This window comes from Schistocerca serialis, chromosome 2 (assembly GCF_023864345.2).
Source record: "Schistocerca serialis cubense isolate TAMUIC-IGC-003099 chromosome 2, iqSchSeri2.2, whole genome shotgun sequence".
In the NCBI taxonomy this organism is placed as follows: Eukaryota; Metazoa; Arthropoda; class Insecta; order Orthoptera; family Acrididae; genus Schistocerca; species Schistocerca serialis.
Window position 1 is genome coordinate 475580644 of NC_064639.1, and position 14969 is coordinate 475595612.

At 45.8% G+C, this 14969-nt stretch overlaps 1 protein-coding gene across 1 annotated transcript in view; it reads right to left on the reverse strand.

Moving 5' to 3' along the window:
• LOC126456096 (SET domain-containing protein SmydA-8-like) overlaps window positions 1–14969 on the reverse strand; it is a 104329-nt gene that overhangs the window by 31938 nt on the left and 57422 nt on the right. The window contains exons 5-6 of the mRNA XM_050091851.1: window positions 12555–12725; window positions 1255–1408 (exon numbers count right to left, since the gene is read on the reverse strand). Coding sequence (XP_049947808.1) covers window positions 1255–1408; window positions 12555–12725 — 325 coding nt within the window. The remainder of the gene's footprint in view (window positions 1–1254; window positions 1409–12554; window positions 12726–14969) is intronic.

A 14969-nucleotide genomic window follows, 5' to 3' on the forward strand; every position in this document is an offset into this window, starting at 1 on the left:
TGCAACACCAAACGATGGATAACCATTTCAGAAAAAGCGGCTTGATCTTGTGGCTGTTGGTGCTCCTAACCCTAGTACAACAACAACAAAATCTGTAGCACTCACAATTTTTAGTATTTGCACTGAACATTTAATGTTTAATGATGTTTTTCATATAATAATATGATTAATAAACTATCTGGTCGAAAGTACCCGGACATCCCAATCTAATGCTAAATTGTCCGCTAGGTGTCACGTGCGGGGACACTCCAGTATAAAAATGTCAGTAGGGAAGCAGTAACAGCAGAGTGTGTCCATAAGGAGAGTTCACTGACCTTGGACGTGTTGTCACCTGAGCAACACAGGGTCATGTCAACCATTCAAAAGCTGCCCACGGGAGAGTTTTTGGCGTGATTGTGAAGTGGAAACGAGAAGAAACAGCCACAGCTAAACCAAGAGCAGACAGACCTCATGTATACTGACGGACAGGGATCGTCGAACACTGCGGACGGTGGTTGTAAAAAATCGCATGAATTCGGCCGAAGCTATCACTCGTGAATTCGAAAGTGCTAATCGGACACCCGAGTGAAGGAAAGTGTCCTCAGTAGTGTATAACAGAGGGTGAAGGGTGAACACACTCCTCATTAATGTCCAGTAACAGGTGTCCGGATACTTTTGATTAGATAGTGTATTTTATTCAGGCACCCATCCCCAAATTACTCCAAAGTATTATGTATTCCTAACATTCTACCAGAATGGGGATGATCTGCAATGCAATAAATTCAAAAGAAAAACTTCAAAAAATCAAGATCGCTGGTAAAGCATCTATTTCGATAACCAGTTTCGGTACCGTAGTCATACCAAAACTGCTATCTTGGCTTTTTGAAGTTTTTCTTCTGAGTTTATTTCTGCGATGTATTATGCTTTCACACCGGTTGCCATCTTCAGTTAGCAAGGATTGCTAGTCACAGTGCCGGCCGGAGTGGCCGTGCGGTTCTAGGCGCTACAGCCTGGAGCCGCGTGACCGCTACGGTCGCAGGTTCGAATCCTGCATCGGGCATGGATGTGTGTGATGTCCTTAGGTTGGTTAGGTTTAAGTAGTTCTAAGTTCTAGGGGACTGATGACCACAGCAGTTAAGTCCCATAGTGCTCAGAGCCATTTGAACCATTTGCTAGTCACAGTAGTCGGTGCCCATCTTCACCTGGCAATGGCCGTAGCCAGTTCGACACAGAGAACTGCAGGAGAGGCGCTTAGGCAGAGCAGCTGATGTTTACCTGCTGCGTCTTGTCGACCTCGTCTCCCAGGCGCGACACGAGCTCTGCGACGTGCGCGGCTGGCAGCGAGACGGGGCAGCGGTCGCAGCGCCAGTCCGAGGCGGGGTCCAGCGGCGACGTCGGCAGCTGGATGCCCCCGCACGCCGGGGCGTCACTGCCACACGCCGAGAACACTCACTCTGCTGAGAACTTTCTCTGTCTGACAACCAACACTTCATAAACTCAGCGTTTATCTGCTGTATCTATACAGGGTATCTCAGAAAAGTTTCGACAAACTTCGAGTGTTGTAGACGCTGTCTTGAGGAACAAATCGAGAACAGGAACCTGTTTCAGGAAACGTCTTCCAGCGACGCTACAGAGCGTCGAAGTTATAGGCGCCACGAGGCCATCCCTTCGGCAGCAAACGTGGCTTTGTACACTGACGGACCGTAGGCAGAAAGTCTCGCAGTGTTATTTGTTATTCAGTGATCGCGGCAGATTGTCACTATCGCCAGTGGAGAAGATCGAGCTAGTTGCTCCATAAACAAACTTTGTCTCCTACGAATGCGACGCGCTGTTGCATCGGTGGATAGGGTTTCGGACACTGGTTTACATCCGCTGTTTATTTTTCTCCTCGAACGCTCTAAAATCTCCAATGTTCGTCGGTACATAGGAGAAAAGTAAACTGCAGACGGAAAGCCTTGTCCGAAACCGTCATCCACTAACGTAACAGGAGACAGTGGCTGCTACGCAGCAGCTAGTTACATCTTTTCCACTGGCGATAGTGACAATCTGTTGCTATCACTTGTAATGGTTCTTTATTTACGTGACCATTACGGCACTCCAACCCCAGTTCTCGATACCAGTAATATCGTACTACTTTTCTGCGGAGTAACACACATATTTTTGTGACAAAATTCACATTTGGTTTTATTAATGTACAGTACTCCGATGTATCGATATATTACAGTGATATGGTTCATGCGTGTATTCATTTCTGTGAGACTGTCATATCTTTGACTTACTTGTAACCGTTTTGGAGCGAATGCACACAGGGCAATCTTTGTTTCAGTTTGCAGAAGATAAGTTGTTATTTCGCTTTGTAAAAAAATAGTCCAGTCTTATGTTCGGTTAAAGTGGAAATTAAATATATGAAGATTGATGCAAAACTGTTTTCTTGATGATGTGACAATCAAGAAGAAGTAAATGTGAATTTACAAGAAGTTTAATAAAAATGTGGATCCTGAACACCAAGTCAAAAATTATTTCTACCGTACCATTGTTCTGATCTGGGATTGTTTGATCATTAAGAATTTCCTGAAAAACGCATTTGTTAGGTCTTCTAATATTGCTAAAATACAGATCTGGACCTTCTAGCAGTCAAAGTGGAATCACCCTAGCATCAACAAGATGAGCCGTAACAACATCGACGAAATCTACGTGGAAATCCATTCAAGATAAGTCCCAAAATTAATCACTTTTTTACAGTGACTTCATTTCCATTCTGACGATACCATCCACAGTCAATAACTTCGTTGTTGCCCGATAAAGCGAACATATGCTGCGTGAGCAACAATATTAATCTGATTTCTACCCTACTTTGCATGTGGTGGTATTGTTAGACACAATAACGAACAACAATGTGGGACCTTCTGCCTACGGTTGGTCAGTGGACAAAGTCACGTCTGCTGCCGAAGGGGTGGCCTTGTCGCACGCACCGGCGCCTGCAACTTTGACGCTCTGTAGCGTCGTTGGATTACGTTTCCGGACAAGGGTTCCTGTCCTCGATTTGTTCCTCAAGACAGCGTCTGCAACCCCTCGAAGTCCGTCACATTTCTGGGACACCCTGTTTTACTAGTCCGCTATCCCAGAGCACAATGCACTGTTACAGTTACGGTTGCCTATCTAACGGCTTCCAATGCAACAATATTTGATTTTCAACATTTCATTTAGCTATCGACCGAAATTAAAAACTAAAATGCTCTCATAATCTAGTCATTAAGATGTATAATATTACGTAAAGGTTTTAACACAGTAAGACAATTACTGCACTGTAAACTATGTATCTCTTGAGGCAGGGCCGGCCGCGGTGGTCTAGCGGTTCTAGGCGCTCAGTCCGGAGCCGCACGACTGCTTCGGTCGCAGGTTCGAATCCTGCCTCGGGCATGGATGTGTGTGATGTCCTTAGGTTAGTTAGGTTTAAGTAGTTCTAAGTTCTAGGGGACTGCTGACCATAGATGTTAAGTCCCATAGTGCTCAGAGCCATTTGAACCATCTTGAGGCAGGCGGCCGTGTGGCCGAGCGGTTCTAGGCGCCTAGGCCGACAATCAGAGCACGTCTGTCTCAACGATCTCCCAAAGCGGAGAGATCCAGGCTAACATGGATGGTGCCATTATATTGCTGCAAAATCTCACAAAATAACGAACAGAGTACGTATTGCCATCAAAACTGAATATCTAAACACCTTACATGGTTCGCGCTTGTGCGATGATTCCACTGAGACGCTAAAAATGTTCGGTTGCCTTCTTAGCCGGCCGTGGTGGCCGAGTGGTTCTAGGCGCTACAGTCTGGAACCGCGCGGCCGCTATGGTCGCAGGTTCGAATCCTGCCTCGGGCATGGATGTGTGTGATGTCCTTAGGTTGGTTAGGTTTAAGTAGTTCTAAGTTCTAGGGGACAGATGACCCTAGAAGTTAAGTCCCATAGTGCTCAGAGCCATTTTGCCTTCTTACCGGCAAATCTGACATAATATTATTGTTAGGTGCACTTGAACTTTATAATATAAATTACATTAAACTTACCGTCACTGTAAGTACGAGTATTACACATGAATCAGTACTAGGATTTCACCAGTGATGACATTAGTCTTTTGTTGCGTTGCTTAGGTTTTTGGTTATTTGCATCTTATTCAGTGAAACGTTCAAAATCAACGTTATTTACTGTAACCTATTTTAAAATTAAGGAATGACTCTACAGATCGTAACCTGTTTTCAAATACCGGCACTACACGTAGTCTTGCAATTATTTTGTGGTAAAATGCGTTTTAACCCTCAGAATAAACATTCTGATTCATAATCAAAAAATGGCTCTGAGCACTATGCGACTTAACTTCTGAGGTCATCAGTCGCCTAGAACTTAGAACTACTTAAACCTAACTAACCTAAGGACATCACAGACATCCATGCCCGAGGCAAGATTCGAACCTGCGATCGTAGCGGTCGCTCGGTTCCAGACTGTAGCGCCTAGAACCGCACGGCCACTCCTGCCAGCGATTCATAATCCAAAGGTATTACTTTAATAGAAAAGGTAACACATAGCCTACATTCACATCTTCCACCTGAAATGTATCAGCCTACTGTTGGGCTGATACGCTTCATATTTCTCCGCTACTCGCGTATGGCTGCAAGTATTTACAATTGCGAACTCTGTCCTGTGCGACTTGGGGTCACTTTCTAAAAAACACTGTTGGAAATAATGTAGCACGTCGGGCCAATGCAAAGTAAACAACTGTTTTACGAGCTGCTACCGCTCTAAGTGGTGTGTTTTTCGCCGAAAGGCCTTCTACGAAAGGTGCAGTGAGACATGCTGGACCAAAGGTAGCGAGTTGGCGGTGTTCACGTTAGAAAGGTATGTGGCAGTTACTGTTAGTATGTTAGTATTTCTCTACTTTTTGTAGGTGAGGAACAGAGTAGTCCACACGCGAAACCAGCTGAACAACAAAATCGTTTCTCTCCACGCGTGGAAAAGCACCTCAATGGGTAACTTAAAGACATATCGATTTGGCAGGCTAGTGAAGATTTTTTAATTAAAATTTCATTGGGTAATCATTGGCCGGACTTTCCCATTGTTGAAGGAAGCTTTGTGTGGAATTTTGTGCGAAATTGGGGGAACACAGAGCGCCCAGACGGGGCATTCTGCGGCTGGAGCTCTAGTGGAGATGAGGACGGAAAACACTTGAGAAAGAGACGGGGGGGACCTGTCTTCGAGGGCCAGCTCGTCACTTCATGAGTGATGAACTGCTGCCACCAGGCTGCAGCGGACAGTCCTCCTCTTTCTCTGTTAAAAATACCTTCTAGCGACGGCTATCGCGAGAGGAGAATGAGTAGGTTTCCGATTCGTATCTTTGAACTTCGTTAGATAATACGACTTCATACTATATTTAGAGGGCTCATCCATGTCTGACCGGGTTCAGAATTTGAAGGAAAAATCAATATCTTATTTTCTGGTACGATTGGCGCAATTTTTCCGCACACAAGAGCGATTATGAGTTTGAGGGGAGGTCTTGTTGAGAAGATCGACACCCTACCTTATCCATTCGTTGTGGTTTGTTTAATAGTTTTAAGATGCAATTCAATTATCCCTATGTTCACTGCTTATATTTCCGTTTCTTACTTTGTGTTTGTAATTTACATTAATGTGTGTTTCCTGTTCGTGTGTACTCGCAGAGACACTGATGGAAAAAAAAATCGCAACAGCAAGGAGGAGTTGTGCGACTACAAGGATGAAAACCAGGTTTGATTTAAATACAGCTGTAACGGTCTTGAGCGGTAGTTACCTTGGAGACTTGACATGGTGAGTAGATGTTAGTAAAGAATGCCTTTAAGGCAACAATGATACCATTATCAACACCTCGGTAGGTTTGAACGATGTCTAGTAATAGGGCTAAGACAAACTGGATGTCCCTTCTGCGATGTTGCAAAAAGATGTGGCAGCAATGTAGCCACTGTACTTGATTTCTGGCAGCGGTGGTCACGAGAATGTACGATGGCAAGAAGACCGGTCTCAGGACGGCCACGTGGCACTACCGAGAGGAAAGACCACTGTGTTCGGCGTATGGCGCATCGTACTGAGTCTGCAGTAGCAATCTGAGATGCAAAAATGGTTCAAATGGCTCTGAGCACTATGGGACTCAACTGCTGTGGTCATAAGTCCCCTAAACTTAGAACTAGTTAAACCTAACTAACCTAAGGACATCACACACATCCATGCCCGAGGCAGGATTCGAACCTGCGACCGTAGCGGTCGTGCGGTTCCAGACTGTAGCGCCTTTAACCGCTCGGCCACTCCGGCCGGCTCTGAGATGCAATTAGCACAACAGTGGTACAACTAACTGTCACAAATACGTTACTTCGAGGAACGCTCCGAGCCAGACGCGATGTATCGTGCATTCCTCTTACCCCAAACCGCCGCTTTTGCTACGCCAGTGGTGTCAAGCGAGTGCTCGTTGGAGGGTTGAGAGTGGGTCTGTTGCGTTTTCTGATGAAAGTCGTTTCTGCCTCGGTGCCAGCGATGGCCGTCTGTTGGTTAGGAGGCGGCCACCTAAGCGCCTGCAACCAACGTGTCTGCAACCCAGACACACTGGACCTACACCTGGACGTGTCTGGAGTGCGGTTCCGTATGACAGCAGGAACACTCTCGTGGTTATCCCACGCACCCCGACTGCAAATTTGCTCGTCGGGCTGGTGATTCGACTTTTGCGCTACCGTTCGTTTAGAGCATCCCAGGGGGGTTTTCCAAAAGGATAAAGCTCGCCCGCATACCGCTGTTGTAACCCACCATGCTCTACAGATTCGGTATGTTGCCTTGGCCTGCTCGATCACTAGATCTGTCACCAACGGAGCACATTTGGGACGTCGTCGGTCGACAACTCCAGCGTAATCCACAACCAACATTAACCGTCCCTGTATCGCCAGACCAAGTGTTACAGGCGTGGAACTCCATCCCACGTACTGACATCCGGCACCTGTATGACACAATGCAAACACGTTTCTGTGCTTGCATTCCGCATTTTGGCTGTTACACCAGTTACTAATGTACCTGCATCTCACATTTGCAATAGCTTTTCTCGCACTTGCATTAGCCTGTGAGCTTGCATTGTTAGTCACTTAAACACTTACGTAGACGAACGTATTCCCGAAATTTGATTGCAATTCATTATTTCCTGGTGTTGGAATTTTTTCGTCAGTGCAAAACCGGGGCTAATGTGGACCAGTATTATCATTTCAGTAGAAAGATAACCTTCCCCAGTCTGATTTTCTAAGAACCGACAAGTAGAAAACATTTTCGAGGGGTTTTTCCTTTTCTAGTAGTTGATCGATTGCGAGACAAGTTAGATTGCGTATCTGAGTTTATGAGGAGAAATCTGCTTAGCGATCGGTCCAGCCGTTACTGACTACAGAAACGACCTAAACGTATTTTAGCTCTCGTCTGCGTCTTGCACATCGTCATTATCTGAAGTACAGCTGTATCTACAGAGTGGATGTTTAGACGCGTTTCTTCACTTCGCCTCTCTCTCTCTTTCTTGGTGGGCCGTTGCCCATCCTGTGTCTTGAGTGGTATGGGTTTTACTTATGCAGCAGCAGTGAGATGATTTATGGTCTCTGAGTTTTCGCCATGGCAGCACTTTCACGCCACTTACGGACCTACAACGGCCACTCGAACGGAGAAAACCACTCGCAGTAACTCTAGAGTACCCGCTGCCATGTGATATCCTAGTTGCTTTCGTGAGACGCAAATTTTCGGACATACCCTTATATTTAAAATAATTCGACAGCAAGCATAATTTGAGATGGTCTCATACGTATGGAGCAGTTTTACCCCGAAATGGTGTCCGTAGTACATTCTACTGCACATCAACAGCACCCTGAAAATTGCTACCCAGTAACCCCACTTCCCTTAAAAAAGAGCGAGAAAACAGCCTTTTATAAGTCACTGTCTTTCGACAGTGTTTAGCCATTCAGGGACGTCAGCGGAAACCTGAAGATCCCAGCAGAGGGATCGAAACGTCAAGCACTAAAGAAATTTGAAGAGGAATATGACGCGATCTAACGAGTCATATTTTATCGTCAATAAAAAAGATGGTCAAACTATAAAGCGCATGTGGAGATGATACTTTGCTGTACGAAGCCCCTTCACTATCCCATTCCTCATGGTGTTGCAGGATGCTTCCCGCAAACATTACATTTACGTTGGTAAAGCGCGGGGTAGTTAGTTTAAGTTAGTTTAAGTTACATCAAGTAGTGCGTAAGTTTAGGGACCGATGACCTCAGCTGTTTGGTCCCATAAGATGTTACCACAAATTTCCAAAATTTACATACTTAAATCACACACAAAATACGAATATTTGGCAGCCAAGATCGTGTGTTGTAGTATTTTTTCCTTTATTTCCCGAGGAAAATATTACAAGACAGTCCGCACAGCTGTATAACCAGTACACACGTGGGAAAACAACATAGTAACCAGATCCGCAATACTTTTTTACATACTTTCTGGAATAATATTACTGTGCATGAATCGCACAAATATAACGAGAGAACACTCGACTTATGAAACAAAGGCGCCACATTGGCTAGTCAGATACATAAAACAGAGTAAATAAAAAATCCGTAGTATAAACGGCCGTCATGTAGCTACCTCTCTAAGGAGCTAGGCATTTTCATGTAGGTACCTCTTCAAGGAGCTAGGCATTTTAACTTCACCATCACAATACATATTTTCGTTAGTGAAATTCGTCATAGATAATCCATCACCATTGGAGAAGAACAGTGATGAACGTACCTACAACACTAGAGGGAAAACGACCTTTATTACCAATTGGTAAAACTCTCAGTGACTCAGAGATGAGTTCAGAATGCAGTAATAAATTTTTTTTATCATTTGCCCAGTAACATTAAATATTTGAGACGTAGCGAAGCAAGTTTTACGTATAATTTAAAATCTTTTCTCCTGGACTACTCTTTGTTACCGACGAATTTCTGCTTAAAAATCGGCAGCCAGTTAAAAAAAAGCTTTTCTTTAAGTGTAGTTACGTGAGTAGGAGTAAAATGATAATCTGTTCATTAATCTTAACACTAATAATGTATACATATCCTACGAACTGACTCGTTCCACATCATTTCGACAACGATATCGCTAAAATGCTTTATGGAACATGTGACTAACTGAACAGTGTACCCCGGAATGGAGGCGAGTTCGTCAATGGAGCCGTCATAGCTACGTCACATCAGGAAATAATGAGCGGGAACGCAGCATAAGCTTCGACGGGCGCTTACACGCATAGCCAATAGGTCGCGTAAGTGAGCCATTACATCAGTTATTAAATATTCTTTGAAACGCAAAATTGTAACAACAATGTCAATGTCTCTAGCGATTAGAACACACGACCCTGGCTGCCAAATATTCTTATTTACGAAATATCAGATCGCGCCGAGCAACTTTCTTTTCCCTTTATTGTAATTTCGATTCCATCAGGCGCGGGCTGGCAGCAGTATAAGCTCTGCTCTTCAGCCGAGAGACAGAAGCAGACAGGAAGACATTTAAAACAATATAAAGAATACAGAAACAAAAAAAGGTGGAAACATAAAAAAGAAAGCATACAAAGTGGTAACTGTAAAACGGAGGTAAAAATCTAAAAAAAGAATTTTACACAAACAAACAAAAAACACTTTGGATTAAAATTCACCAGGCAAAGTATGGTCGTTGTGTAAGAAGTCACAAGACGATTAAAATAGCCACGTGACGGACAGCATAGCATGGAACAGTCATGGACGATAAACAGGTCGAACACAAATTAAAACCACATCACTAGATGACACTGTATAACGGCACCAAAACACAACACTAAAGCACCACACTGATAATAAAAACCTGGGTGGATGTGCCAGGGGGGGGGGGGAGAGGGATAACGGAGAAGGGAGAAGGGAAAAGGAGGATAAGAGGATGGGAGAGAGAGGGGGATGAAGTGGGGGCGCGCTGAAGGAGGGCCGGGGAGGGAAGGGATGGAAGAGGAAATCAGCTGAGGAGGGGGTGCAGGGACTCGGGAAGGGAAGGAGGAAAATCCGCTCTGAGAGAAGGAGGGGAGAGGAAAAAGGGGCCCTGGGGAGGGGGACAACAAGGCCAAGTTACAGTTGGAAGGAAGGGTAGATGTTCAAAATCCGGGAGGGGGAGGTGCTTGAAATAGCCCTGATGAAGGAGATGGAGGTTGTGGAGGTGGAGAGAGGGAGGGATACAGTGATAGAGGTACAGCATTGGGTGGGGTGTGGAGAGGAAGGAGGAAACCATGGGGTGTGGGGATCAAGCCTGTCGACAGTCTAAAGGATGTGAAGATGTTGGAGCAAAAGGAGGAGGTGGGGGAAGAGGATGAGGTCATACAGGAATCGTGTGGGTGAAGGAAGGCAGATATAGAAGGCAAGGTGGAGTGCATGGTGTTTGAGGATTTGGAGGGCCTTGTAAAAGTGGAGGGGGGGTTGAGATCCAGGCAATGCTGGCATAACAGAGGATAGGATGGATGAGAGATCTGTAGGTGTGGAGAATGGTGGAAGGATGCAATCCTCATATCTGGCCAGACAGTAGTTTCAAGAGTCAGAGGCAGGAATGGGCTTTCTGCTGGCTGTCAGAAGATGAGGGGTTCAGGTGAGATGACGATCAAGGGTGGGGCCAAGGTATCTCAAGGTGGGGGGTGAGCCGGATGGGAGACCATAAATGGTGAGGTAGAAATCTTGGAGACGGAAGGAGTAGGTGATGCAGCCTATGATGATTGCCTGTGTTTTGGAGGGGTTGATATGAAGAAATCACTGGTTACACCAAGTGGTGAACTGGTCAAGGTGGGTTTGAAGGGTGCATTGGGATGGTTGAAGGGTAGGAGAGAGATCCAGGAAGGTGGTGTGATCAGCATACTGGAGGAGGTGGACAGGAGGGGGTGGCTTGGGCATATTGGTGGTGTACAGGAGATAGAGGAGAGGGGAGGGGATGGAGCCCTGCGGGTCACAAGCAGTGTGATAAAAGATACGGGATTAGTGTTGTGGAGGGTGATATAGGAAGGATGGTGTGAGAGGAAGCAAGCCACCGGATGAACAAAATTGAAACACAGGGCATAGGTTTGGAGTTTAAAGAGGAGACAAGGATGCCATATGCGGTTGTAGGCATTTTGGTGGTCGAGGGAAACAAAAATGGCAGAGCAACAGGAGTGAAGCTGGAGGAAGAGAAGTGGACAAGGTTAAGGAGTTGGTCTTTGGTGGTGAAGGAGGGTCGGAAGCCACACTGGGTAGGGGGGAGGAGATGGTGTTGATAAAGGCGCTAATGGATATGGTGGGAGAGGATAGATTCAAAGGATTCAAAGACCTTACTAAAGAGGCAGATGAGACGATAGGAAGAAGCGATAGAAGGGGGTTTTCATTCCATGTAGGCTTTCACGGCCGGCGTCTTTATCAGTAAACTCTCCCGGGCTAAGTTGCCGTGGTCGATCTGTAGAACTTCTTCTCCCTGACGTTTCGTCCTCAACTACGGAGAACATCTTCCGAGGTGAGTCGACTCAGGTTCTACAGATCGACCACGGCAACTTAGCCCGGAAGAGTTTACTGATATAGAAGGGGGTTTGTTGGGTTTGAGGAACAAGAGGATGCGTGAAGTCTTCAACAGGTCGGGGTAGAAGCCAGTAGAGAGGATGACGTTGAAAAGATTGGCAAGGACAGTCAGGAAGGAGAAGGAGTTTTCTCGAAGGTGGTAGTAGGTGACACAGTCGTGACCAGGGGCCGCATTGCGTTTTGACTGGAGGCTAAGTTTAATGTAATGTGCTTTGACTGGAGTGTTGATGTCAGGAGGGGGCAACTGCCCCAAGTATTGGAGACTAGGAGCAAGTGGAGTGACCGAGGTATCGGCGCATTCCATGATGGTGGGGAAAAGAGAGTAATCAAAGTGGGGATCATTAGGGACGGAGAAGACGTCGGAAAGGTGGGGAGCAAAGTGGTTGGCCTTACTGAGGTTGTCGGGAAGAGGGCGGTCGCTATGGAGAAGGGGGTAATGGGGTGTGGAATGGGAACCAGTAAGGCGATAGAATGTGTCGTGTGCAGGTCTGGCGCCAGTCCAGGAGTTTCTGTGCTGTAATAAGGTTCCATACGTGTCGCTGTATTTGCCAGTGGCGTTGGAGTGTATCTCCCTGTTCCCTGTCACGAGTGCGCAGGAAGGAGCGATAGAGGCGGCGGGATTCGCGGAGGCGGAGGACAGCCCACAGAGGGAGAATGGGACGGTGGGCGTGGATGGTTTTAATAGAAACATGGGCCTCCACCCTGAGCAACATGTGCAACTTGTGTATACCAGCTACAACTACAGTATGCACACGAGAAGGCTCTCAAATTAGTGCGCCAATCATTGCTGTGTGGGGGACCTATAAGGCTGCGCTGGGACATGGTCTTACGCACGTTGTTGGTAACGAGTTTCTCAACCGGCAGGCAGTGTGAGAGCAGCCGTCTCTATCTACAAGCAGTGTTGACATCCTCCATGCCGAAGCAAGTAAAGCAAGCGTGTGCTGAGCTCACTGTGCGGTTACCTCTCGGTGAGCGTGCCGAGGCAGCGCATGGCGCTGAGGTGTGTACCCAGCTCGGTGGGGTCGGCGCAGCGCGGGCAGCGGCACTCGAAGTACTTGGTGGCGCGCAGGTGCTCGCGCCGAGCCTGCGTGCCCCACAGCGCGTGCGTGTACATCGTCGAGATGTGCTCACCCCTGCGGAGATCAACACACACCATTACCTCACGCTCAAAACACTTTGTGTCATACGGTGTGTGTGTGTGTGTGTGTGTGTGTGTGTGTGTGTGTGCGGGCGCATATGTTCCAGCATGGTTCTGAACAGCTGGAAACATCTCAAACTTATACGCATTTCACTTAGTATCATGCAACTATGCAACTTAGTACATGGGAAGACTCAGCTGCCATTACTATTCGTAAGTAGTCGGTGGGAAAGTGGGGCCATTCAAGCATAACCTATAGTAATTTGAATAAAATTTGTTACACACAAGGTGTCATATCTGCCTTGATCAACCCAAAAGACTTTTGTCCAAGACTGAAATAAAAAATGTCACAAGCAAATGATAGCATGGTTGCTTTTCCTGCACTTTTATTTGATATGAAAATATAACCAGCAGAAAGTCTTTGTTTGGATGGCACCCTGTACGTTTTTATTCGGTAATCCTCTTCCTCTCCTCAAGACCTATCAAAAATGTATGCCTGTGTACCACTCAGGTAAACATTGTGTTATTAAAACGTAGCACAAAATCGATTTTGACCCTCCTGTATCTCCTGCACCAGCCCACAGTGCGGGTACCCAGGATAACGTAACTAGTCCGCCTGTGAGATTGGACAGTAAACAGATGAAAATACAAGTAAAATACGCACTAGTCATTCAGTCAACCGCTTTCAGTTGAACGTTTGTGTGAGTACACTGTACACCAGCGAAGAGATATCAAAATGCTACTCACCCACGGTTATGGGGCTATCACTCACTGACGAGTATGATTGTCTTCTTCGAAACTCAATATCTAGGGGAGCTTAAGCGACTGTAGAGGCCAATGCTGGAGCTATAGATTTTTCCACACTGTTGGCACACGTTCGTTCTGGTAGCGACTGGCTGTGTGCCGTTGCTTGTATCCCAGCACTACGCTTATCAGTTTCTGTTTTCCGCCTCAGCTGCTTGAAGTATTGAATTCCTTCCCAAACGTTACGACGCCATACTGAATGATAAAGTTCCTCTTGCGAGGAACAATCCACGAACGCGAGGGTCTTCATGTAATTCCTACCAATTCATCTGACATATGCCCTATTGAACACACTGGGATCGTGGTTTTTCTACAGGCATTTTGGAATCGGCACCGACTTGTCTACGTGATCAGTTGGGAGGTGATTGACTGGTCATGTTAAAAGGTGTGTCAATCATAAATGCTACGACGCTTCGCCACCAACCGAATCTAGGTGTTTCCAAACTAATCGTGTGTACATACACACATAGTCTGTATATATTTTTGATGGACAGGATTATCGAGCCGTTGTCAGCTAGCGAAAATACCATCATTAGAGGTCTTCCCTCTGCTGTATCTCTGTACGTTGTCACCTAGCAACGAGTGCTGTAGTGTTCTGCTGGAGTCCGTGGGTGCGCCGCCTGCCCGATTTAAGAGCGATAGTCTGTGGTCTCGCTCTCGTTGTGTTCCTTGCTTAATGGCTTTAAGTCTTACTAGCTACAAAAATGCTTCCAACCGTGATTCAAATGCTTTGATGGTGAAAACGCCCTTGATATACTGCATTCAGCAGACCTTGGCCTGAAAGTTTTCTACCTTCCGGTCCGTCGGAGGAGACGCACTTGGTATACTGCATCTGAGGAGACTTCGGTCTGAAATGCTGTAGTATGAAGGATCAGGTTAGTGGTAGACCGATGGCAACGAAATCTAGCAGTTGTCTAGTTAGTTCACTGAACTGCGAGAAGAGAAACGAAGAAACTTTAACCTGGTGAAAAACATGCTAAAATAAAACGCTTTCACTTTCGTCGTATACGACACTCGAAGTGATTTCTGTGTTTTCAGTTATAGTCGTTGTTAAATGAACGTTGGTTAACTTTTACTTAACTAGTGAAGCTCTTTCAGTGTCATGGCAGTGCATTTGACTCAGGTTGTGCTTCGATATCGACATTAATAACTGCCTGTTCTATGGCCCTTAAACGTTAATCTTTTACTTAATATTATCAGCCTTTGTCGATTTATATACGTATATTTAGAATTCTTAAAGTTCTTCTTGCATTTATAGCTAAGCTCTGTTAAGGATGTTTTATGAGTAGCCTGGAATTCTCTGCTTTCATATTTTCGTCACTGTACATGTTTCATATATTTTCATGTTTTAGGAGAGTTTTTCCCAAAGGCTTTACTAAACATGTACGGCCTGCTTAACGCCCTGTAAAAAATTGCATAATTACATTTTACCGTC